General features: G+C 33.7%; 3 protein-coding genes across 3 annotated transcripts; all 3 read right to left on the reverse strand.

Moving 5' to 3' along the window:
• Window positions 1-2,190: 2,190 nt before the first annotated feature.
• Window positions 2,191-7,140, reverse strand: LOC132049569 (probable protein S-acyltransferase 16). The gene is made up of 7 exons (XM_059440432.1): window positions 6,701-7,140; window positions 3,756-3,848; window positions 3,573-3,674; window positions 3,331-3,408; window positions 3,155-3,253; window positions 2,970-3,065; window positions 2,191-2,776 (listed from the first exon to the last, which is right to left on the reverse strand). The coding sequence occupies exons 1-7, from the start codon at window positions 6,971-6,973 to the stop codon at window positions 2,663-2,665; spliced, it is 855 nt and encodes a 284-aa protein (XP_059296415.1). The 5' UTR covers window positions 6,974-7,140; the 3' UTR covers window positions 2,191-2,662.
• Window positions 7,141-16,270: 9,130 nt separating this feature from the next.
• Window positions 16,271-19,901, reverse strand: LOC132049570 (laccase-17-like). Its single transcript, XM_059440433.1, has 6 exons — window positions 19,702-19,901; window positions 19,448-19,599; window positions 18,989-19,233; window positions 18,756-18,884; window positions 16,957-17,922; window positions 16,271-16,646 (listed from the first exon to the last, which is right to left on the reverse strand). Exons 1-6 carry the CDS (start codon window positions 19,783-19,785, stop codon window positions 16,516-16,518), a joined length of 1,707 nt encoding a protein of 568 aa, XP_059296416.1. The 5' UTR covers window positions 19,786-19,901; the 3' UTR covers window positions 16,271-16,515.
• Window positions 19,902-23,703: 3,802 nt separating this feature from the next.
• LOC132048652 (uncharacterized mitochondrial protein AtMg00810-like) lies at window positions 23,704-24,979 on the reverse strand. The gene is made up of 2 exons (XM_059439353.1): window positions 24,694-24,979; window positions 23,704-24,470 (listed from the first exon to the last, which is right to left on the reverse strand). The coding sequence occupies exons 1-2, from the start codon at window positions 24,977-24,979 to the stop codon at window positions 23,704-23,706; spliced, it is 1,053 nt and encodes a 350-aa protein (XP_059295336.1).
• Between the last annotated feature and the right edge of the window lie 1,859 nt (window positions 24,980-26,838).

A 26,838-nucleotide genomic window follows, 5' to 3' on the forward strand; every position in this document is an offset into this window, starting at 1 on the left:
GTCTCGTATTAGTTATCCACATTAATATAAATATCCTTCTCAAAATACTAATTAATTAAATTTTTTTATTTTAACCTTAACATTAATTATTTTTAAGCGATTAATTAAAGTATAATTAATTGGAGAGAAATAAGAATAATGTAATAAAAAATATACTTTTATTTATGCACCGCAAATGTGGCTTTAATGGACATTTTATAATGTATTTTTCTTCATTATTATTGTAATGTATAGTATTTTTTTTTATAATTTTAAAATATTTAAATTTTAAAATATTAAGTTGATTTAATCCAATTTTGCTTTCAGAGACCAGTTTAGCATGCATGACAAAATTGTGAACAACATAAATAAGAATTTAAAATTTGTGAATAGTTGGACAGTAGATAAGATGAAGATAGTACAAAGTTGTAGCCGCCCGATAAAATTTGTGTCATTGAACAACACAGGCAAAACTTACCGATCCAGCAAAAGTTGTGAACAATTTAATATAAAAATAGTACCAAATTGTTGCCGCCCAATAAAACTTGTAAATAATCGAAGAACACATGCAAAATTTCCCCATCCTACAATATTTGTGAACAATTTAACACGATATATAAAATTTTTTAACAAGTTGTGGCTATTTTTAGTCCTACTTCTTTTTTGTACATTAATTATTTTTTAATGTTGCACAAAATGCAAAAATTTTGTTTTTTTTTTTTTATTAAAGTATAAAAACGAAATTAAAAAAAAAAAAAATTGTTGCATTTCGTGCAACATTAATCGAAAAATAAGGAAAGCACGTTTCATTTCAAAGTTATGCGGACCCGCATAATAAAAATATATTTTTATTTATTTTAGTTAAACACAACTAAAAGTCTCGGATCCGCATAACTAAATATAACTAAAAGTCCGCCCTCTCAAAGATATTCACTTTGCATTTCTAAGAAAGTATGGATCGAGCTTGCATTTTAATCTTCTTACGCAGATATTGTTCCAACTCACATGCTTAATCTCGTTATTAACAACAATTAACATAAGTATGAAAAAGCAACCCAAGCGATATGTCCAACTTAACGAAATAGAACTAGATTTTTCGAATCCGACGGAGGGGGTATATCTTTTAAATTGGACATTTTATAATTAATGACAATTTTTCTTCATTAACATTATTGTAATTAGTTTGGAATGACAAATACATATATATGTTTCAGTTGGTACTTTTTTATAATTTTTTTAAATATTTAAATTTGAATTTTAAAATATTAGTTAAACACAACTAAAGTTGATTTATATAAAAGTCCAAAGATATTCAAATTTTGCATTTCTAAGAAAGTATGCCTCGATCGAGACCTTCTTATGTTAGTTCCAACTCACATGCTTAATGACAAAATTAACATAAGTATGAATTCAGAACAACATAAATAAGAATTTAAAATTTGTGAATTAAATTTAACAGTAGATAGGATGAAGATGGTACAAAGTTGTTATATCCCAAAGAAATTAACAAATCAATTGTGTCATTGAACAAAAACACAAATTGTTCGAAAACTTACCGATCTCACGTTAATGAAATGTTGTGAACAATTTAACAAGATAAGTAGGTTGAAAATAGTACCAAATTGTTGCCGCCCAATAAAACTTGTAAATAATCGAAGAACACATGCAAAAAAGATTTCAAACAAGTCTAGTATTATAAATCATTGCAAAGATTAATGGAAAGGAAGAAAATTGATGAAAGAGAAGAATTTAACAAATTTCTAATATATGATGGTGTATAAATAGGAAGAGAATAGAGAGAGAGAGAGGGAAGGAAAATATAAAAAAATGGTGTTTTTAACGGTTAAAAACTTAAAATAACTTAAAATAACCATTTTCCTTTAATATTTTCCTTCCCCCAAAAAAAAAACAAATTTGTTGCATTTCGTGCAACATTGCACCTAAATACCCATTTTAGGTTTAAAAAAAAAAAAGGCCATTTTGGTGTAATGGCTCAGTAAAAAGCTATTTTGGCTAGGAAAACTTGCGAACATTAGAACAACACAAGCAGAATTTACCCATCCGACTAAACGTGCGACCAATTCAATAGTCATGTTTTGGCTGTCCAACAAAACTTGTGAGCAGTCAAACATGTGTAACTTTTTCATCCTTAAGATTGTGTAGCACCAAAGCAATTTTTCGCAAAACTTCCTTAAACAAGGACAAAACATAAACACTTTGACGCAAGTCATTCCCCATGAAATTTCAAGGATCCAGTCCTACATTATTGCTCCAAAAAATTGTTAACTTTACTCATTTGTAGTTGCATGTATTACAACCATTTGAGCTACAACAGAATGCTCTAAGTTAGCTTGGAAAGGGAACTTCTTTTTGTACATCACGTAAATAACCCCAACTATGAACAATGCTAAGTATCCTATGTCCAACTTCTCCAATTCTCTAGTTACTTCGACTACAATGCAACTGCCGATGGGGACCAAAACTTCAGTTAGAACTGATAGAAAACAAAAACTTGATGACTGCCTCCGTGTTGTATCTTTTGTAAGTCAGAAACGGGGTTCTTCTTTGCTCCTTTATACGACGAGTAGAGCTGCTACTTTACAAGGTAAAACTACAGTTCAACAGCTGCGTCATGCTGATTTGGCAATCAAACACTTTACATCTCTGTTGCAAGAAGATACATTCATTTTGATGCTGGCGAGCCAGGTATGTTATCATATGCTGTCCGAAAACGAAGGCCAGAATCAATATGTCTTGTGGAGGGGAATGGCCAGCAAAGGACATTTGGACCTAGAACCTGCATTGCCAAGGAAAACCAATTCAAACATTGATATAAATTAGGTACCATGTGTGATAAAGCACACGCGTCTCAAAGGATATGCTATAGTAAAACAAGAAATTTACATACCGCAGAAGAAAAATAGCAATGAAGGTTATCGTTAAAGAAGGGAGAAGAAATGTGGGGAAGAGGAAAAGGAATAATCTCTTACTGATATCAAATTCTCGTATGCACCAAGATTATATGGATGTGAATAGACATAACCTCCCTTTTCAGCAACACACATTGCTCTCACACCTTCTTGGTACTGCAGAGCATGAATAACCTTATAAGTGGATGTACACATAATAAGCCGCTGAAAAGAATTGAATGATATATGATATTGCAGTTAACAACCTCAATTGTTGTTTTGTTTTGCAAAATCAGGTAAAAATGCCAACCCAGGAAAAAGCCCAGTGCCAAACTTAAGGGGACTAGTATAAGCCCTGAGATAATCTGTTAAGAGGATAAAGCTTGAGTAAGTTGCCAAATGAAAAATTATTAAAGAACAAAAGATATTCATGGGAAATTACATATACAACTCTGTAAGAGCCTTCACTTTGCTGGTCATCCTTTGGAGACTCTATAGTTATGCTCCCGACAAGCAAAACCTATGAAAATAAGACTTGTTAGAGGTTGAGGGTAGAAAACAAATCTCAATTTATGCTTTGATCAGACATATATCATAATAACAAGCATTGAATTAATAGATGTCAGCAATAATGGAAGATAGAAGATCATATCCAGTACAAAGAGTGCCAAAATGCAAACTTACCAGGGAATATATGCAAGCAACAACAGCATACATAACAAAGATGAAGAAGATCTTGTAGTTTGCATGCCCCACACAATTATTCATCCACACGCAATGATGATCCTTATGTCCAAAATGAAACACTTTCACTTCAATATGCAGTACATCAAGAAAAGACATAAATGAAATATAGACTAGGCATACCATTCGTAGTACACATCTATTACATACACGACAATGATGAGCACGTGGTGGCTTATAAAGGGAACACTTTTGGCAGTACCTCAAATCTCCACCCTGTAGAATAATGCATAGAAAGAAATTAAATCCACTAAGTTTGCACACAAAGTTGATACTATCAAGTAAAGAACAGTCCTAATTCACAGACACTAATGAGCTTTGTTAAAACTTTTTGTTTGAAAAATAAAATTCAAGCAGAATATCAATCTCAGTTAATAGAATATGTATTTTAGGTTCACCGATGTTACTCGGACTCTCCTAAAATGTCTGATCAAAAGTAATGTATTTTTGGGTTCACTTTAGAAGAGTCCGAGTAACTTAGGGTTCACGTTGTCTGATCAAAAAAATAAAATATATAATTAGCAATACTAAATATTGGTTATGCATATACTCTTGTATTCTGATAACATTATTGTTGGGATTCTGAAAAATATACTAATAGATTACCAGATGTTAGAAATTGATGAACTATCAGGTCCTAAGAACTTGATTGAGAATGGAAGAATAATCATCAAAACTATTATTATTAGAGCATCAATCAATTACTTTTCTTGCTAGTCATGGTTAAAATATGATTAATTATTAGAATATTCAAAATATAAGCGCTACTTGAAGTATGCACAGCCACATGTGCAAAATCAACTACTTTTCTTTCTATTCTCAAACAACGCATGCACAAAATCTAGAATCCCATCGCTACTTGTATATGGTGGATAGTTTGGAATGAGAGAAAGATGAGATGTTTGGAGCCAAAACTAACTCAATTCGGAAGATAAAGTGAAACTGTATAGCTTTGCTTGCCTTTTGGTGTAACAAGAACTTCTGATAAGGCAGAATCTCTCTTAGGCTTTACAGAATTCCTCCAAAAATAGATAGGGAGGTTTTAGCTTTTCAGGTTCATGCTTGCACATTTTAAGCTGTACAGTCGTAGTGCTGGTATTGTTAATAGTTAATAATACCCTACCCTCTTAAGAAAAGAAGCAGTTTAAGCTTATAAGACAAGTGACTTTTGGTTCTATGGATAAACAACATGGTAGGTGAAATTAAAACAATAAAGATGCAATCATGTAAGGGGGGAATAACAGTTACCGGAAATTTCACAATCCTAACATAGAGCTAAGGCAGTACTCTATAGATGGTATAACTGCTAGCTGAAGTATCAACAAAGGACGAGCAAGTGGTGTTTGCACCGGTCATATTTTTCATTCCCTATCGTTTGAGAAAAGGAATTCAATTCCATGATATGAGAAGATGGGGAAAACACCAATAAATGGACTGAAGAGTATTTAGAGGACCACCAAAAGTAAGGAATGTTTAGCAGAACAGAACATCCTTTCTTCAGATTTATAAATAGTTATATTGAGCTTTCACACACAGTAGGCCTGTTTTGACACACTTCTAGAATATGCTGCCCCTTGTAATCAGGGAGGAATTCACAATATAATATGTGATTTCACCGGTACCTAGTAGCTTTTTTCTAGATTGTGAACCCAGTTATTATTGTATATTAACTTGAATTCGTTATAGGAACTCATAAACTTCAAAATCCTAGATCGGCCTCTTCTTGTAATTATATCTAACTCCATATCTTTGACAGTTAGATGTCCATTTCAGACTCAATAATTAATTTCCTTAATACTTGGGGAGGTAATCTCTGTGACCTTAAAATTTGGCGACAAGCATAGTAAAGAGCCAAACTACCAAAGCCATATCTCTCTTTTACTTGGCATATGCAACAGAAATCACATGTTAAGCAAGATTTTTCAACAGAATGCTTACTTTTCCCCAGTTTTCCAATTATTGAATGAAAACTTACATAAAGATTACATTTTTATATTCTTAATCATTTCCTAGGTAAGCAAACACCACCTAAATGGACTTATGGCTTAAAGCAAGAGGTAGTCTGGTATGTAAATTATCATTCTGTAGTCACTTTCCTCTCCAAAAATCACTAAAAATGACTCCAACACTAAAACATTGTCTTTAATACTTGAAATTATCACTAAACAATATCTTATACCCTATACTATTCCTACCATATTTATCCTACTTGTTTTCCCAAATCCAAACCAAACACTAGAAACTAATTCAGAAAATGATTCTCAAGGTAAAACATTTTCAACTGAGCAGAGAGACAAAATTCAAGTAACTTATACATTTGTATACTCCCACCGTTTCAATTTGTTTATCTTACTTTCCTTTATAGTCCATTTAAAAAAGAATGCCTTTTCTTTTGACTTTTTAATTCTAACTCTTTAATATATATATATATATATACACATTTTGGTACATTCCACGTATCTTTAGTTTACCAAAAACAAAATTCAATAGTCTACTTTATTTTCTTAAACTCCGTGCCAAGTCAATACAAGACAAACAAATTAATCCCCAATAATATTACTACCATATTTATCCTACTTCTGTTTTCCTAATCCAAACCAAACACTAGAAAATAATTCAGAAAGTGATTCTCAAGGTAAAACATTTTTCCACTGAGCAGACATACAAATTGAAGCAATATAAACATATATATATATATATATATACAGAATGAGAACTAAAAAGAATGGTAGGAGTAGAAACAAAAGCTAAAACTCCATCTGTTTCAATTTGTTTATCTTACTTTCCTTTTTAATCGTTTTAAAAAAAAAAGACTCCTTAATTCCAACTTTCCACATAACACGTTAAAGACCACAAAATTAAAGAACATTCTGGTACACTGTACCATATCTTTAGTTAACAAACACAAGTCTCTCTTTATTTTTTAAACTCAGTGCCAAGTCAAAACAAGACAAACAAATTGAAACGGAGGGGTATATAAAATGAGAACTAAAAAAAAATGGCAGGCCTGGAAAACAAAAGCTAAATTTAAATTAACAAAAACTGAAAGAAATGCAAAAAAGAAAAACCTTGCGTTTGATCTCATGAACGATATTATGAGGGTCTTCAACATCGGGTACAAATGAGGTAGGAACCCGACCCGGATCCGTGTAAATAGCAAGGGCATAATTGGAAATGCACATAACAGCAACAACGGTGAAGAACACGGCGTTAAGCATACCAGGTGAAGACCAAAGCCCAAACCACTCATCAATGAATACAAACACCGTTGACAAGTAAATAAATGCAATGGCGGTTATCACGACGGTGACGTGGAACGATATTACGCTGCCACGTTTCATTTGAATGATCACCGCCGGTGAGAATTTAACGGCGGGTTGGATCTAGTAGATTATTTAAGTTGGGGATTGTTTGGAGTTTGGTGTTTTGGTTCATCAAGTTTTGTTTTATTAATACTTTGGTTCTACCAAATACTATGCGAAATTGTGAAGTTATTTTATTACTACCAACTAATTCCATTTAATACTTCAAAACCAAGTTACATAAGCTTTAGATTTATATGTGTTTTTATTTTGTATAGTATGCATGTTTTAAATATACATCTCGTGTCGATATTATAAATTTATAATCAAATGGAGTATATAATTTAAAAACTTATGTTGGAATTCTCTGTCTTGCTTTCCTTTTTGATTAGTTTAAAAAAAGTGCTTATTTCTATATTTACTCTGATAATTCAAACATCTTATAGATTAGTTTATAATCATAAGATTGAAATGATATTTTAGTAATCATACACATCTTTAGTTTAGGATCACGAGATTAAAAAATTTCTATTTTATTTTATAAATTTTGTGTCTAGTCAAACTTAGACACTTAAAATAGGACGGAAGAAGTAGTTTTTTGTTGAAATTTGTTTTTTAAGCTTCGAATTGAATATAACTTCAATGATTTTCACCCAGAAAACTACGTCATATACTATTTTTTTTTTTGGGTAAGGAGTATTTTACCTTTTTTTACGTCAAGTAGTTAGTTGAACTAAGCTAGTGTAGTAGGAAAAAACAACGTTTTGTTTTTATAATTTAAATTTTTGCTTTTGCAATTCTGCTCACTAGATTGTGTGCCCCATTACTAGATTATAAATTTAAATATGACACAAGTTATAAAAAAATTCTAACATAGAGCTAAGGCAAATCAATGAAGACGAACACCGTTGAGAAGTAGATGAATGCAATGGCGGTTATGACGACGGTGACGTGGAACGATAATCCGTTGCCACGTTTCATTTGAAGGTCACCGTCGGCGAGGATTTAACGGTGGGTTGGATCTAAATGATTTTGGAGTTTGGTATTTGGGTTCATGAACTTTCTTTTATTATATTATATAGATAGATGGTCCGGTAGGTCCAACTTTGTAACACTTTGGTTCACCAAATACAATGCGAAATTGTGAAGTATTTTACTACTTTACTAGTACCAACCAACTCCATTATTTCTTTTGTCTAATTCTTCAAAACCAAGTTTCATAAGTTTTATTTATACTCCCTCCGTCTATTTTTACTTGTTCTGTACCCTTTCCGAGTCAAATTATTTATCGTTTTTTGTTTTATACGCCCCTTAAGAAATACTTTCTTCGGATAAAAAAGAGTATCCATATAGTCATTTGTACACCCCTTAAGAAAATATTAACTCGTAGATAAAAATAGATAATTTGACTAAACTGCTCCTAATTAAATAGACATTGAGATTTGATCACATAACATTTAATCAGGGCAAATCTGAAAAAAATAAGGTTAATTCTTTCTTGATTTGATAAGTGAACAATCTTTTTGACCCAAGAAAAAAAGGCTAAGTGAACACTCTTTTTGGTCCAGAGGGAGTATTAATTAGGAGGGATATTTGACTAATTTTAATTTATGTCTAAGTTGTAATAGCTCCCCATTAAATATTTACTCTATGTATGTGTCATCTCCATTAATGACAAAATTCTACTAAGGGCAAAATGGAAAAAAATGTAATTAATTGTATCTTGAATTCTTAAAACGACAAATAATTTGATACAACTTTTTTTAGTAACCACGATAAATAATTTGAGACGGCGGGAGTATTAACTTGGCACACCCCTTAAGGGGCTATAAATAGAATGATAATTGTACTATATCACTCCTAATTATTACTAAGTCATCTAATGGTTGAAATCAATCACACTTTAAAAGTTAGCGCAGCCACTAACAATTCCTTGAAGTTTTCAACTCAATAATTAATAACAAGAGTAAAATAGGTATGAAATGATAAATTATATCTTAGTTTTCCAAACTAGACAAATAAAAGTGGACATCTATTTCAGTATACAGGACAGACAAGTAAAAAAGGAAGGAATATCTATTTTCATTATAGTATGCATGCTTTACATATATCTCGTTTCAATTATTATAAAATTTATACATATTAAATGATAAACTTAAAATCACATACTATAATTTAAAGACCTATGTTGGAGTTATAATAATTTTTTTTGTTGAATTTTGTTTCATTAAGCTTCGAACTGAGCCTAACTTCAACGATTTTCTCCCATAATAAAACTGTACGTCAAGTACTTTTATTACTGATACGTCTAAATTACACCCCAATTAAAGGTGTAAGCAATGGTAGTCAAATATAAGACCCATCAACCCAACTTGGTCCGTTGGTCGGGTATCGTAATCACACGAGAAATACGACGAAGAAAGGTCCACTATCTACTTATTGTTACCATTAATCTACTTGGTTGTTCAAAATATGTTGACTGATTATAGGTTACTTGGACTTGTCACTTTCTTTTTTGGGCAAGTGTATGAGGAGGCTAATTAATTTACATCAAGTTGTTGTTGCCCCATATTGTGCATGCTTGCTTGGACTTGTCACTTTCTTTTTTGGGCAAGTGTATGAGGAGGCTAATTTACATCAAGTTGTTGTTGCCCCATATTGTGCATGCTTGGAGATTAGCCAAGTAGGAAGAAAACTTTCAAAGAGATTAATTATTCAAATGTAGAAAAGCTTGATTAGTCAGTTTGTTAATTATTGTTAGAGCGCTTAAACAAGTCAGTTTTAATGTCATGAGTGGCAACTGAACTCTGTAGTTTGAGTGAAAATTAAAATACTCAAAACTAAATCCAAAGAAAAGAAAGGGATTGAGTACTATCATTTTATCAGCCAGAAATGGGTAATTTGTAGCTATTCAATCTCAAGGTCTCCAGCCACAATAACTTACTAATCCCAAATTGCCCTTAAATATGGTTGTTACCTCATGTTGTTAATTAATTAGTTAGTTGTTAGATGTTCATTTCTCATCATTTCCTGTGTTCTGTCCATGCACCTATATTAACAGCCTAGATATTAACAACTTTCATTTTTTTTTTTTTAATCGTTTGGTATTTGAATCCACTTGTCCGACTAAATAACCCTCATCTTCGTTACATTTTTTTTTGGTTATAAGAAACTAATTTTATTACCAGAAGAGTTTATGACATAGCTTGATTTGTCTAGAATATTTCCTTTCGCGTCTATTTGGATCTTTTAAAATTTGAAAAGTCGAATATCGTATACATAAAAAAGATTTCTATTATAACATATACTAATATTTTGGCTCCCTTGATTTGCTCTATGAAGCAGTACTATTATGCGTAATGACCTTATTTGGGTTTCTTCACTTCAACTGAGTCACCCGAGTCTTCTATTGTGGATCGAGACTACGTAAAGGTAGAATGCCATGAAAACTTAGCTACATCATCAACTTTGATTTTTTTAGCCCTTGGAAAATTAACCTTTTGGACAATTTTAGACTCACGTCTAATATTGTTAAACAATGAAGTTAGAAGTATAGGGACCTAAATGTAGTTTCTATAAAGCAGTTAGTTAATGGTGGTTAAAACTAACTACCTTCCTAAAGTTAGTTATTGGAGCCTAGTTGAGTTAGTTGTGTATATAAACAACTACTCTTCTACATTGTAATCAGATTTTGTAAGGATCAACATACAAATCATCTCTCTACATTTCTCATCATCAAGCTACTCTCAACATCATCTCATTACTCTCTCTTTCGTTTACAGTTTTATTGTTCTTCATTCTTGATCTTCGTTTCTCTGTTTGTAGCATGCAAGAAATCTTTCATGGCTGATGATTAGATGAATTATAACATGATATAAGAGCAGGCTACAAGATCAACATGAATCACTAATCTTGTTCGCAAGATTCTACAAGAAATTGCAGCTACAAAAATCTAAACAAGAATCTACAGTTTTCATCAAGTGTTCTTGCTTCTGCTGAATTGCTGTAAAAGCTGTAGTTAAATCAATCAACAAGAAGTCTTTAAATGGAAATGGTGTTTACGCGCAAATGGAGATGATGCAACTGCTGCTCCAGTTAATGTGAATCAGGTTCAAGAAAACATTGAAATTGATTACAGTCATCCTTTGTTTTTAGCTTCTTCTGATATTAGTGAAATTCAGATTATTTCATCTCAATTAGTTGGAATAGAGAATTTCTCAATCTGGTATAGATCTATGAGAATTGCTTTAATGGGAAGAAACAAACTAGGTCATGTGGATGGTACATGTAAGAAGGAAAGCTTCCCAGAAACATTGTGGAATCATTGGGAGAGAGTGAATGCTATTGTACTCTCTTAGGTTATGAACTCAGTTTCAAAGAACCTTCTTGGCAATATTATGTATGCTGAATATGGACAAACAGTTTAGGAAGAGTTGTATGAACAATTTAACAAATTAGATGGTTCAAGAACTTTTAACATCCATAAAGAGATAGCTGATTTGAAACAAGGAACAACTTCTGTTTCTGTGTATTTCTCAAAGTTAAAAAACTCTATGGGAAGAATTTGATGCTATAATGCTTAAACCTAGTTGTAACTATCCAAAACAAATGATTTTGTGATACACTTACAGAGACTGAAATTGTTTTAGTTTTTGATGGGTTTGAATGAGTCATATGGCCAAGCAAGGAGCCAAATCCTCATGATGAACCCAATGCCATCAGTAAATCAGGCCTATTCTATGGTCCTTAATAATGAGAGTCAAAGGTCTGTGGCTGCTAATGCTAATGCTGGTATGATAGGGGCAAATGCTATGTCTAATGGATAGTTTGAGGTGGTGATGTATGCAAGAAACCATGGTAATGCTTATAATGGAAATCAGAATGGTTATAATAACCATCAGAAGTTCAAGAAACCTGCTAACAACAACTATAATCAAGAGTTGTTTGTGACTACTGCAAATGTAAAGGACATACTAGAACAGTGCTATAAGTTAGTAGGATATCTTGCTGATTTTAAATCAAAGAAGAAAGGCGCAGCTAGTGGGCATGGTTATGGAAATCATGGAAGTGCTGTATACAATGGGTATTGTGACAATGCTATTGGTGAGATGTCTTAAGGTGATCAAGGTGGAAACCATCAAGGCGGATAATCTATGTTCTCTTACGGTCAGAATACTAGCATGAGTTGACAAACATGAATCAAGCTGGACCATCAAACTCAAATGGAATTCAGAACTTGCAAATAGGAACAAGCTCAGCACCATTCACCAGGAGTCAATATGATCAAATTGTGCAGCTGTTGAGTCAAACTTCTACAAATTATGCACCTGTTGGTTCTACTCCTATATGTGCTAATGTGGCTGGTATTCCTTAGGATCTAGCTCTGTTAACACCTAATAGTCCTGATTGGATTATTGATACTGGTGCCACAAATCATATGACATCAGATCTTGGACTATTAGATAAGGAAATTGTCCAAAAGACATAAATTCCTAAACCAGTATACTTGCCTAATGGTGATGTATCATATGTGTCCCACATTGGAGCTAGTTCCATTTTTGATAGAAGCATTGTATCAAATGTTCTTCATGTTCCACAGTTTAAGTACTTTCTGTATCTAAACTAACAAGAGAGTTACAATGGTTTGTTTCCTTTTTTCCTGACTTTTGCCTTTTTCAGGATCTCTTCACTGGGATGGTGAAGGGGATTGGTAAAATTGAGAAGGACTTATATGTGTTGTTGAGATATTTTGACAATCGAGGAAGGAATATTAGTCTAGTTGTATCAAAATCTACAGATTCCAATAGTGGCAGTCTTGACATCAATTTATGGCATTGAAGACTTGGACACAGTTCATCTATAGTACTTAATAAATTGTGTTCTAGTAGTTTACTTAGAATAAAAGAAAATCTAGACATTTGTACTGTATGTCCTTGTGCTAAACAAACAAGGCTTCTATTTCTTTCTAGCACAATAAAAAGTACTGAGCATTTTGATTTGACACCTATGGATTTATGGAGTCCTTATAAAATTCCTATATGATGGAAATAAACACTTTCTTACTATTATTGATGACTTTACAAGGATGACTTGGGTGTTCTTACTTGAGCAAAAATCTGATACTTGTGTTGCTATAAGATAATTTCTGATCTATGTGAAAACACAATTTAACAAGACAGTAAAAACTATCAGAACTGATAATGGCACAAAATTTATAAATTCAGTGTGTGAAAAAATGTTCAAAGATCAGGGGATAATTCATCAAACTTCTTGTTTATATACATCAACAAAATGGTGTGGCTGAAAGAAAGCATAGACATATACTAGAAGTTATTAGAGCAGTTAGATTTCAAGCAAATATTCCAATTAGATTCTGGGGACATTGCACCCTAGCTGTTGTATATTTGATAAATAGACTACCTAGCACTGTATTGAACTATAAGTCACCTTATGAAGTGTTGTATAATAGGAAACATTCTTTACAAAATCTTAGAGTTCTAGGGCGTTTAATACCTCAAACTGATAAGTTACTGTCAAGAGCCAAACCTGCAGTTCATATGGGATATTCTGAAATGCAGAAAGACAATGTTCTTTATGATTTAACTGATAAAATGTTCTTTGTCAACAGGGATGTTATATTTAAAGAAGATATATTTCCATTCAATCAAAATGAAAATGATGTTACTCCCGTGTTTCTAGAAAATTCAAGCAACCATATGGACTCACAAAGATAGGACAAGACAGTTATTCCGTTCAAAAAACAGACAATTCAAGCAACAATATGGACTCACAAAGATGGGACAAGACGGCAACCACCAGCATCACCGAATTATGGTGCACCGGCTGAGTTACAAGAAAATGTAGTTGAAGAATTTCACTATGACATACATCATCAGAATATTGATGAACTTGATTTGATTCTAGCACCATAGGATCCATCTTAACAACAACTACAACAACCAAATAGGCAGTCTGCCAGAGATAAAAGACCTCCAATTTGGATGAAGGATTTTGTGTCACTTAATGTACATCATGATGACAAATTTGCTCTAGACAAGTACATATCTCATGATAAACGTGCATATCTTATGATAAATTATCTACCAACTATCAGAACTACATCACTGCATTCTCAGCTATTGTGGAACCTACTAGATATCAGGATGCTATAAAGGATCCAAGATGGGAGAAAGCAATTCAAGAGGAGATTGCAGCATTAGAAAACAACAATACATGGAAAGTGGTTCCTTTATCTGAGCGCAAGTCAACTATAGGGTGTAAATGGGTGTACAAAGTGAAGTATAAAGCAAAGGGAGAGGTTGAAAGATTTAAAGCTAGTCTAGTTGCTAAGTGGTACAGTAAAAAAGAAGGCATTGATTTTGAAGAAGTATTTTCTCCGGTTGTCAACATGGTAACAGTTAGATCAGTGATCATTGGTTGTATCTAAGATGAGACCTATACACCAAATGGATGTGTATAATGCCTTCCTTCAGGGTGATCTATATGATGAGATATATATGGACTTGCCTCAAGGATTTTTAAGTCAGGGGGAGAAGCTAGTATGCAGACTTGTGAAATTCTTGTACGAATTAAAACAGGCACTAAGGCAATGGAATGCAATGTTATATGAAGCACTGCTCAGTTCAGTTTGTACAAAGTCAATATGATCGTTCTCTCTTTACTAGAAAAACAACACAAGGAACTGTCATCATATTGATTTATGTGGATGACATGTTAATAACTGGTGATAGTCTTGAAATCATCCAAAAAACTAAGGGATTACTTCAACAAGAATTCAAGATGAAGGACTTGGGGGAACTAAAATACTTCATAAGAATTAAGTTTGCTAGATCCAAACAAGGTATTATAATGCATCAAAGGAAATATGCTCTAGAGTTAATCTCAGAAGTAGGCTTATCAGGTGCTAAACCAGATACTACTTCTATTGACACAAATGTTAAACTAACTACTAAGCAATATGATGATGCTGTGAAGGAAAATAATACAAAAGACAATATAGAATACAAACTAGTACATCAAAGCTTATATTAGAGATTGATTGGGAAATTGTTATATTTAACAGTAACCAGGCGAGACATTTCCTTTGGAGTTCAAATTTTAAGTCAATTTCTGCAAGCACTAAAGAAGTTACATCTAGATGCTGCATTGAGAATCATAAAATACATAAAGATGCAAATAGGACAAGGACTAGTACTTTCTAGCAATCAGAGTCATGAAGTTACAACTTTTTGTAATGCAGACTAGGCAGCTTGCCCAATCACAAAAATGTTTGTCACTAGATTTATGATCAAATTTGGAGATTCTTTAGCATCATGGAAGTCAAAGAAATAAACAGTGGTGTCTAGAAGCTTTGCGTAAAGCAGAATGCGTGAAGCTTAGCAACTGTAGTAGCAGAACTGACATGTTTATTGGGAGTTTTGAAGGAAATTAGAGTTGAAGTGAAACAACCAGCTACAATATTTAGTGACAGCAGAGTAGCTTTACAAATAGCAGCTAATCCTGTCTACCATGAAAGAACCAAGCATATAGAAATAGATTGTCATTTCACAAGGGAGAAGATTCAACAAGGGTTGGTTTCCACTCAATACATTCACACTAAAGATCAGCCAGCTGACATCTTTACCAAAGGATTAGATAGAGTTCAACATGAGTATTTAAAATCCAAGTTAGGTGTTCTTGATAGTTTTCATCCCACCTAACTTGAGGGGAGTGTTAAATGAAAAAGTTAGAAGTATAGGGACCTAAGTGTAGTTTCTACAAAGCAATAAGTTAATCGTGATTAAAACTAACTAGTTATTGGAGCCTAGTTGAGTTAGTTGTGTAGATAAACAACTACTCTTCTACATTGTAATCAGATTTTGTAAGGATCAATATACAAATCATCTCTCTACATTTCTCATCATCAATCTACTCTCAATATCATCTCATTACTCTCTCTTCTGTTTACAGTTTTATTGTTCTTCATTCTTGATCTTCATTTCTCTGTTTGTAGCATGGAAGAAATCTTCCATGGCTAATGATTAGATGAATTATAACAAATATTTCCTCATATATTTTTAAACCTTACTAACAAAATATTAGATTGTTGTCTAACGTTCATAATAACTTGCAAAATTTTAGATCATGGTCTAATATTTTCTTATAATATTTTAAATATCTTCATGATCTAAAAAGTCCATAAGTTAATGAGGAAAAAACAGGACCATTTACCATACAACTATCCCCAAAAGAGATAACTGCTGAAAATTTCTGATGTGCAAATCCAAACATCCATGCCTCAAATCAGGATAATATGAAACACAAGACATAAAGATGTAAGGAATAAAAACCATTTATTTCACTTGCATAGATATAATTATCGCTCAAAAACTTACAAAAGGTACTCAATTATTCATCCTCTCCTTGGACCATGGCATGAAAATGAAAGCCACTTAGTTATAACAAAAATGAAATGTTCAAGCGAACACACCCAAACCACATAAAAGGGAACAAAACAGATGAAGACAAGAAATGAAAGTGCAAAAGCTTGAAGGTCAGTTCTGCAAATAGAAACCAAGAAATCAGCATTTTGGGAGATCAGATGGAGGAGGAAGGAGTTTCTGATTTGGAAGCTTTCCATCTAAAACAAGCCATGCCATCTTCAATCCCCAACTTGTATGCACTTCCAAGTGACAATGCATGAACCAAACACCTACAAGTAATTAAAAACTGTCATTAATTACATTAGTCCTTTTTAAATTTCCCAAAATGTTCAAAGTTTTGAAGTCTTTAAATAACTCATACTCCTCCGTTTTATTTTATGTGATACCGTTTGACTGATATGCTCTTTAATAAAGAAAGGATTTTTTTGAAACTTGTGAAAAGTATTAGTCAAGGTTAAACGAAAAATTTGAAAGTTAAATAATTTTCCAGCATTTAAAGGTATCATTCCTTTTAAACAAGCTAAAAAAAGTATTAGTGTCACATAAATTGGAACAGAGGAATTGATTTAATATACCAACCTGGATTATCAGCTAAAAATCGAAGAGCGACCCAACCGCCGGATGGCACACCTATAGTGTTCCTCTCCACAGGGTCAATGAGATTGAAGTTAGCAGGATCCTTATTAGAATCAAAATTACCAAAACCTTGGCCAACAACAAAGAAATTGAAGCCATGAATGTGAAGGGGATGACTTTCAACACCAAGAATGCTTGTGTCTTGCATAACTAGCTCAACACTTGTATTAAATGGAAGTACCAAAACTTTAGTATCATTGTTAACCATTGTGTTATTTGGAGGATTCCCAGTATAATTGAACCAATTCAAAGGATTAACAGGAAAATAAGGCCTATAAACACTCTTTGATTGTCCAAAGAAATGAGATTGGAGCAAAGCAGTTGTAGGTTGTACGAATGACACGTTGTTTATCGACGCTGCAAATTTGGTCCCGTTAGGACCTTGACAAGTTTGGTTTTTGTCACAAGGGTTTGTTCCAAGCCCTACTGTAAAAAAGAGATGCTTGTCAACATTTTGTGGAACGTTAGCAGGAAATTGAGAGTTAGCCAAACTTCGAAGCCTCTTACTGAAATTAGTAGCAAAGGAAGTGTCATTTAGCGGAGGTAAAATAGGCTTAAACATGGGAAGTATCTTCATTGTTTTAGTCGAATGAAGTGTTGGCGATTCGTATTCAAGAATTCCAGCAACTGTAGAGTTGTCAAAAGTGCCTTGGCCAGTGACATAGGGCCTAGCACTCATGAGAAAAGTGGCATCAGGGTATTCAGATTTGGTTTTTAAAAGAACATTTGTAGTTTGTCCTGGTGTTATACGTATTGTTTCAGTCTCAAAAGGTTTAATGTATATTGCATCAACATCAACTACTGTGAGTGTATGATTTGCAATGCTGAAGAAAAGTTCGTCATTTAGTGCAGCATTGATCATACGAAGAAGGTATGTTTTCCCTGGCCTAACCTTTAGCTTGAATGTATCTGCCACAAACCATTTATAGAGCATAAGTTAGAATTTATGAATATAAGATAATAAGAGTACTAAAAAGTTCAAATGTGTACGTACACTAAATCGGAAAGAGACTCTCTCTTGACTTGTTTTTCCCTCACTACAAGAAAGTATAGAAATGACAATAAAAAGTTTTATATTTTGCCACAATTTAGTTTTATTGTTGGCAAATGATTTTTTTTTTTTGTTGCCAAAGAATTTAATTTTGATGCCATATTTACTTGTATTGATTATTGTTGCAAAAAAAAATGTACTTTTGGCAAAAAAAAAAAAAAAAAATTGTTGCATGTTGTTGCAATAACACTTTACTACTTAGGAAAAGTTGATGCAACAAAATATTTTTTTTGTTGCCAAAAGTATTTTTTGCAACAATAATCAATCGATGGCAACAAAATTTTTTTTGTTGTCAAATATATTTTTTCTTGTAGTGCCTATTTGGCTTTGATTGAGTTAAGAAATTCACTCAAACTGATTCACCACGGATACTTGGAGAGTGGAATTTAAGACAATTTCTTTTATCAGGATTAAACGCTTTGCCGCCTGACTCATTCCAGAAAGAAAGATCGAGGGGTCAGACACGATTACGACAACTTTCATTAAATATGGGAGTGTAAAGGCTATTTGGTCATTTAGAAGTCAATTACATGATATTTTATAGAAGAAGCATTGATCTTTTATAGAGTTTAACCAATAAATAATGGTGAAAGGCCAATTGCAAGCCACATAGAATAGAATATATAGATAGTGTAAAATCTTTTATATTTAATGATTGCACTAAAGAAGACATTGGATATACAAAAAGTACCTTTTGCAGAGCAATTGTACAAGAGCCCTGGAAGGCCATTGATGGTGTAGGCATCAGAGACATTTGGGCCTCCACCAGTTTGTAGAGCTTGGCTAATGATGGCCTCAGGATCAGCATTGAACCATTCTCCTAAACATCATGAAAATTTCACAATGAGTATTAATTTAAATGGAGAAATTGGCTCATAAAAATTAATTTTATTTTGTGTGAATGTTTAATTGATTGAATAGTACCAAAGATGATAGGGACTTCCTTGTATGGTTTGACAAAAGGGTAAGAGACATTCTTCTTAGGAAGGATAATAAGAGGACCATAAAGAGTAGATCTTAGCCATGAAATATGTGCATGCCACCACAAAGTCCCTCGTTGGCCAACAATTGTGTAGTTGTATACATAAGTTTGGCCAGTTTGAATGGGGCATTGTGTTATATATGCGGGTCCATCTGCCCATCCACTACGAAGTTGTCTAACTCCATGCCTGTTCAGAGGAGAAAAAAAAGAAGAAGGAAATTACTAATGAAACATCTACTAACAATTAATTCCGCAGTTTTAATTAATTAATCTACTGCAACATGTTAAAATATATTGATAATGTAAAAAAATTGAGACCGTCATGTCTTTATGTTAAATCTCTACAGAAAGGACGCAAATGTAGTATTAAAAATATACATGGTCCAAAGATTATAATATACCAATGAATGGTAATATTGTTGGGAACATGGTTGGTGACTTTTATAAGGAGACGATCACCCTCCCTTGTCACTATACGAGGCCCCGGGAATTTTCCATTGACTGTCACTATGCTCTTTGTATGGCACAATCTTGTGACATTTTGCATTGTAATCTACAATAAATATTCCAAATAACAATTATTAGCATTTCTAAGAAAAACTAAATATGCATATTTTCTGCAAGACAATGAAAATTAATTTCAAATATATCATACATTGAACTCATAGTGTCTGGTGATGGCTTGTGCAGGCTGAGGGATGAGACATAATACCAGAAAAGCAATTATGAACATTGTCATGGGAACTAATGATGGAAAAGTACTAGAAGAAGCTATCAAATTTTGATGCCTCTCTTCTTTGAAATTAAATTGAAGATAAGCTTTGGATTGTAGAATTGTTGGATAAAAGCTTGCTCAAAGATTGATGTATATACAGATGAATATTGATGGGCTACTATGTCGATTAGGTGATGAATAGAGCAATGAGGAAAATGTTCAAAATTTGATACACACATATTATCTCTAAAAAATTGACCAACTGTAGTTGGAAAACAACTTTAGAGTGTTCTCAAAGACAATCTAGCCCTATATATCTTTAGTTTTATATTTTGCTGAGGTTGTAAAACTTTCCTTCGTCGTGATGTTAGGGCATCCAAGAGCTTGCATGATATTGACTATTTTTACATATGTATATGCAATAGCTACTGCATGTGCATGGTTTTTTCTTTCTTTTGCGCTGTTTTCAATTAGTTTCCTGTTTGTGAAAGTCGACGCGTCTAGGCTTTGTGATAAAGGGTTAAAAATTGCATTATTTATCCATTATCTAATGTTTGCAAAATGTAGTTAAAAAGAACTAAAAATTTCTCAAAGACATTTTTTTTGACTCATTAAATAGAATGTTCCTTTTTTTTTTTTTTAATCTCCCACCCCGGCCCGTGTCTGGTACTCGTATTGAGGTTCGGACTAATCCAGATTCACACAATCCATTAAAGGACTAATGAAAGCACTCCGTATCAGAATTATTTCCATACCTAGGGTTCTACCTCAAAAATTCTGATTAAAGGTGAAGAAATCCTATATATTCCGCTATCATCCTTTGATGTTTGCGAATGTTTAGATGGTGGCTAATGGTGATGATTTTCCTGGAGATCCGACTAAAAAAAGAAAATTAGATAGAATTAGATATAGAAGATAAATACAGAATGCAAATTTAATGTTTTAAAACCATATAATAAAAAATCACACTGTAAATCATGCAAACGTGTCAATTATTTGTCGAAGAAACCTTGTGAAAGTTTCTCGTGTTGGCGTTTTCATCCAAGGACGTTTTGTTAAATAATCGCAATCACCACTTTGCGTGTACGTAGGGAACATTCAGATCTTAACAGTTATCAAATTGATAGGTCTAATGATGTTACGGATGCTTTCTTATCAAGTTAAATCATGGGGTTGTAATCTTAGACTCGCGAAATACTTGTTCATTGATATGTCTATGGCATTCCAATTATTAATTAGTATTATGGAGTGTTTTTCACCCTGCCTGTAGGCCTAGTGACGTGTGCAAGATTTTTCATAAGCGGTGTCACATTTTATATTGAGAATAAATAAATAAAGCACTATAAAGTCATATTAAAGAAAGAGAATATTAAAAAAAGAGAATACAATATAAATAAAATACAACTCACGTATATTACTATAACTCTTCTCATGAGTATTTATTTTTTAAATATATTTAAAATAACCTCATTAAAAATAATATTTTAATGCTTTTTATATGTACATAATCCACCAAACTATCACTAAAAAACTCATCATTCATTTGATTCAAATAAAATATATCCTTATTTCGTTTTAATCAATTTTTAATCAATTCGTTGGCAAAAAACTAATGAAAGGAAAAGAAAAAATAAAAATAGTACAACTAGAAAATAAAATGATATAGGAAATTTTTTACAGCATATAAAAGATTATTTTTTAATGAGTCGGGCGATGCTTGGTGTAGTTCGAAAGAAAAGAAAGTCTAAAGTTGGTGAGAAAGGAGCTTCATCTTTTTGGTATCTCACAATTCTGGACACAAAACTAAAGATTGAGGTTAAAGCTCTTTATTCCAAAAATAGTCACCAGACTAAATATATCCTTATTTCCTGATTTCGTTTATGCTTTTCAAATTTATATACATATTGTGAAATTTTTCATGAAGAATTGTTTTAACTTTGTGTCAATCGTGAAGATTCACACCATAAGGATAAGGGTAAATCCGCCCTGCCTGTAGCAACACGTTCTGTTTGTCTACTACTATTTGCAAATAACGAATAGGCAATAATACGACATGAATGTTTATATTAATATTTTAGTTATATGACGTTTTCTGCAGAAATTCCGTAAATAAAATGATATAGGAAATTCTTTTACATGCGTAGAATTATTTTTTTTCCATTCAAATTTTAAGTAGATATAAGAGATTATTTCTTTTTTCTTTTATAGTCGGGCGATAAAAAATAGATTTAAAGAAAACAGAGAAACAAAAAGTCGTTGGTGTAGTAAGACGCATCAAGAAGAAAGGAAAGTGAAGAAGCTAAAGTTGGTAAGAAAGGAGTTTCATCTTTTTGGCATCTCACAATTCTAAGTAGTTAACTGGACACAAGAAGAGTTTGGAAAGATTGGGTGTAGGACCATTCTGTATGTTAAAGCTCTTTTATGGCAAGTAATGATTGGCCTGCTTTTGCTTCGTGCCAATCCAAAGTCTGACTAGTCACTATTCAAACTACACAACCATTCTATTCACACCACCCTACCCCCACGCCCCCACACCCAATCGAGGATCTACACCAAAGTTACGGATTCAGCATCCAAGAATCTTTACCTGATCAGACTTCGTCTGTATGTTCAGAAATTCACTTAATATATATATAAATAATTGAAATGTAAATTAAATAGGATGAAAATGAATTGTTTTAACTTTTGATTATATATAAATTGTTCAATCTCCTTATCATAAGTGAAGATTCAAGTGGTTCAAAACATAAGGATAAAGGGTTAGTCTATTATAAATTATTAGTTTACGGAGCTGTCTCGGATATCTCGAGTAAGGAGATAGGACAATTGCAAAGAGGACTCAATATTTTGATTTAGGTCATAGGTTCAAATTTCAAGTGTGACAGTACTCCAGTATGTTTTTGAATCCAACTTCCATAATTAAGAGCCCGTTTGAATTAGCTAGAAAAAAAAGTGGCTTTTAAGCATAAGTGTTTAAAAGTAATTTTTAAGTGCTGAAAGTTATTTTATAAATAAGCAGTTACGTGTTTGGATAAAAGTGCTTAAAGGATTTTTAGAAGGGTAGTATTGGAATTAACAGAAAATATAAGGGATAAAAGGGTAAAGTTGTTGGTCAAATCAAAATGGCTTTTAAGCCAAAAAAATAAGTTGGGGTTGAGCAACTTCTTGATTTTGGCTCATTTTAAGCATTTTTTTAAACTTAATTTAAGTTGTTTTCTATTTTACCAAACACCCAAATAAGTTAAAAAATGGCTTATAAGCTGGTGTGACCAGCTTATAAGCCAATCCAAACGGGCTCTAAGTTCATGGCTCTCCTACTGGTCATATGCATTTTTAATATAATAATAATAATAATAATAATAATAATAATAATAATAATAATACTAGGTTATTATAATTATTATCAACATACTAGGTTGTTAAAAGTGTGTTGACAGATTATAGGTTACTTGGATTTGATAGAATTATAAACTGAAGTTTTATTGCAGATTTTTTGAATACTGTTCACAATAGAATAGGTAGTACATTTATACAACTTATGATTACTCAAATACTAGCTAATTATGCTACTACAACCGAAATGCAAACATGCTAGTTGAATGATTAAACTATCAATTAATTATCGAAGAATTACAAGCCATTAATAACTCTTGGTTTAATTGATTTTATGTATCAGCTAATTATAACTCAGCCCATAGGCTAACATCCCCCCGCAAATTGGTGCGGAGTATCACAAAGCAACAATTTGGAGAGAAGAAACTGATGTCGTAAATGTGTCATGGCTTTGGTGAAAATGTCAGCGGGTTGATCGAGAGAAGAAATATGCCGAATGATGAGAGTCTTATCGGCAACAAGCTCCCTGATATAATGGCAGTCTACACCGATATGCTTCGTGTTCTCATGATGAACAGTTGTTGGCGATAAGGTCGAATAGCATTAGTGTTATGCATGCAATGAGGATCGACACTGGACTACGTGACCTTCAGAATCCCCAAATCGATATAGAAAAATTCGACGAAGCCAAACAATCTCTGAGCTAGCAGCTGACATAGAGCGATATTCAGCCTCAGTGCTCGACTTGGATGTGCGAGTCTGCTTCTTACACTTCCAAGAAACCAGCGATGAGCCAAGAAACATACACCATCCCGTAATCAATCGCCTAGAGTCGGGACAACCAGCCCAGTCAGCGTCAGAATACCCCTCTAATTGACATGTAGAAACTGATGGAAAGAATAAGCTACGTGAAACTGTCCCCCAAACATATCGAATCACACGAAGCAAAGCCGAATAATGAATACGGGTAGGGCATGAAACAAACTGGCTCAATAGCTGAACTGCATAGGAGATATCCGGCCTAGTCATCATCAAGTACACAAGTGAACCAACCAACCTCCTATAAAGTGTGTGATCGGGAAAACGCTCACCATCGTCTCTACCATACTTGGTGTTAACCTCCATTGGCGTAAGAACCACCTTTGTATTAGTCCAACCAGACAAAGCAACTACCTCAGACGCATACTTCTGTTGGCCCAACGTAATACCAGAAGGGGTATACCCAACCTCCAAACCCAGAAAGTATGTGAAAGGACCCAAATCCTTCATCTTAAATGAAGCATGAAGAAATGATTTCAACTGAGCAACACCGTCAATATCATCTCGTGTAATAATGATGTCATCCACATACAAGAAAAGTATAGTAATACCTGCAACTGAACGATGAAGGAAAAGTGAATGATCAGACGAACTCTGAGAGAAGCTAGCCGAACATACTGTCGATCAAAACTTATCAAACCAAGCTCGTGGAGCTTGTTTGAGGCCATAAAGAGACTTCCGAAGAAGACAAACAAGGTTAGGACGAAGGATAGCATATCCCGGAGATGGTTTGAGATACACAACTTCGTCCAAATCCCTATGAAGAAATGCATTCTTGACATCCATCTGATGAAGATGCCAAAAGCGAGCGACGACAATAGCTAACGAATATTTCTACGTACGCATCGTCGTCATCAACAACCAGGGTAAATGTCTCCTCATAATCAATGTCGTATTCATGCTTGTACCCTTGAGCAACCAATCGTGCTTTATATCGATCAATCTTTCCATCAACAGTAAGCTTAACTGAGTGCACCCATCGACTACCGATAATTGTACATCCAGGAGGTTTATCAACCAAACTCCAAGTATGATTCTCCTCCAAAGCTTCAATTTCGGTAGCCATGGCTTGCTGCCAATTGGTGTCTAAAGCGGCCTTAGCATACGAAGTTGGAATCTAAGTAGAAACCAAGGATGATTGAAGAGCACGATGTGCGTAAGACTTGCCATATCGATTGGGAGAATAGCCATAGTGAACTGGAGCATTAGAGATTCGAGAAGACCGTCGAGGTGGGGGACTAGTCAAGGCTTCAGATGAAGAGTCAGCGGAAGTACAACCAAGCTCTGACGAGGCTGGTCCGTGAGAGTGTGAAGAGCTAGGACTAGATGGTGACCCAGATGAATTACCATTATGCTCATCGACAAAGACAATTGGTGAGGACTATTCGGACTAGCAACTTCGTCGTCCACCATGGACAAAAGTACAAACTTGTCTGTAGTATTCTTACTAGAAACTATTTTCAAATTCTAGAAAGGAAAAATAGTTTCAAAAAAGATGACATGGCGAGACACTCGTAGCAAATGACGAGATTGATCATAACATAAGTAGCCCTTTTGTATATCATTATACCCAAGAAATACACACCAAACTGCCTTACTTGATAACTTATGACGCTCATGCGGTGATAGCAACACATAGTAGGCACAACCAAACACCTTCAACCTTGAAAGATCTGGATCAGTGCCATAAAGACATCAATAAGGAGAAACATTCTTAGTAACAAGAGAAGGTTGTCTATTAATCAAGTAAACCACCGTTTGAACCGCCTCAACCCAAAATCGAGAATGATAGGAAGAAGTATCCAACAGAGCTAACGTTGTTTCTAAAATATGTCTATTCTTACATTCCACAACCCCATTTTGTTTCGGACTATGTGGGCAGGACCGTTGAGCCAAAATTCCTTTGTTTTAAAGAAATTGAGCAAGACTGTGGAAGTAAATTTTCCACCCTAATCTGATTGAAAAATCTTAATTGTCTTTTCAAATTGCGTGTGAATGAATGAAATAAAATTCATAATAATTGTAGGAACTTCGCTCTTGTTTCTAATAAAGAAAACCCATGTAAAACGTGAAGCATGATCAATAAGTAAAATAAAATACTTATAACTAAGTCTTGATAATACAGGGGAAGGTCCCCATACATCGCTATGAACTAAATCAAAAGGTGCAGCACATTTAGTACTACTAGTAGGAAAAGATAGCTTGTGACTTTTGGAAGAGGCACAACTTTCACACAAAGAAACTAGAAACATCACCAAGAGCTTGTGTATCCGGCAGCGAACAAGACTTGAGCATAGAAGCTACGCGGTGAGAATGAGGATGACCCAACCTATTATGCCATAGGGAAACCAATTTATTCGAACGAGAAACTTCATCCACTGAAGCCGAAAGAAAACATGTAAACTTCTCAGTACCAACTGATCTGATGAAAAATAAGTGTCCCACCTTACGTCCCCTTCCTATGATCTATCCTGTTGTCACACTCTGAACAATACAACCAAATCGTGAGAATATAACAATACAATTTTGGTCTACCACTGTCCAACAGAAACAAGATTAGCTATCAAATTCGGAATAAAGAGGACATCTGAAAGTGAAGCAATTGAACCAGAACTAGACGCAGGTAAAACATGACCATTAGCAGTAACAAACTCAGTAGGCGATTGTAATGGAGAAATATTCAATAATTCTGAAGCATCACCTGTCATATGATTACCAGCACCACTATCGATATGCCAAGATTTAGAAGGTATAACTAAATTATTTTTACCTTGTGCTGATGCTGAAAGGATGCGGGCAACAACTTTCTCCACAAGCTCAATCATACAGGCGATATCAAAAGATGGGGGAGCAGCAGCTGGTTGCTTTATCACCTCTGTCTCCAAAGCTTTGTGTCGGGTCGGGAATCGCTTAGCTGGTCGGGTT

The sequence above is a fragment of the Lycium ferocissimum genome, chromosome 3 (genome assembly GCF_029784015.1).
Source record: "Lycium ferocissimum isolate CSIRO_LF1 chromosome 3, AGI_CSIRO_Lferr_CH_V1, whole genome shotgun sequence".
Taxonomy (NCBI): domain Eukaryota; kingdom Viridiplantae; phylum Streptophyta; class Magnoliopsida; order Solanales; family Solanaceae; genus Lycium; species Lycium ferocissimum.

Excerpts from the sequence above, each read along its gene's own strand:
- LOC132049570 (XM_059440433.1), bottom strand. The coding sequence starts at position 19,785 with ATGACAATGTTCATAATTGCTTTTCTGGTATTATGTCTCATCCCTCAG. Across the intron at positions 19,600-19,701 it reads CCAGACACTATGAGTTCAAT|ATTACAATGCAAAATGTCAC; the intron begins GTATGATATATT and ends TATTTATTGTAG. Across the intron at positions 16,647-16,956 it reads ATTTTTAGCTGATAATCCAG|GTGTTTGGTTCATGCATTGT; the intron begins GTTGGTATATTA and ends AATTACTTGTAG.
- LOC132048652 (XM_059439353.1), bottom strand. The coding sequence starts at position 24,979 with ATGGCTACCGAAATTGAAGCTTTGGAGGAGAATCATACTTGGAGTTTG. Across the intron at positions 24,471-24,693 it reads GGCATCTTCATCAGATGGAT|TTGCAGGTATTACTATACTT; the intron begins GTCAAGAATGCA and ends TTCATCGTTCAG.
- LOC132049569 (XM_059440432.1), bottom strand. The coding sequence starts at position 6,973 with ATGAAACGTGGCAGCGTAATATCGTTCCACGTCACCGTCGTGATAACC. Across the intron at positions 3,675-3,755 it reads ATAGATGTGTACTACGAATG|GATCATCATTGCGTGTGGAT; the intron begins GTATGCCTAGTC and ends TTTGGACATAAG. Across the intron at positions 3,066-3,154 it reads AAAACAAAACAACAATTGAG|TACCAAGAAGGTGTGAGAGC; the intron begins GTTGTTAACTGC and ends CATGCTCTGCAG.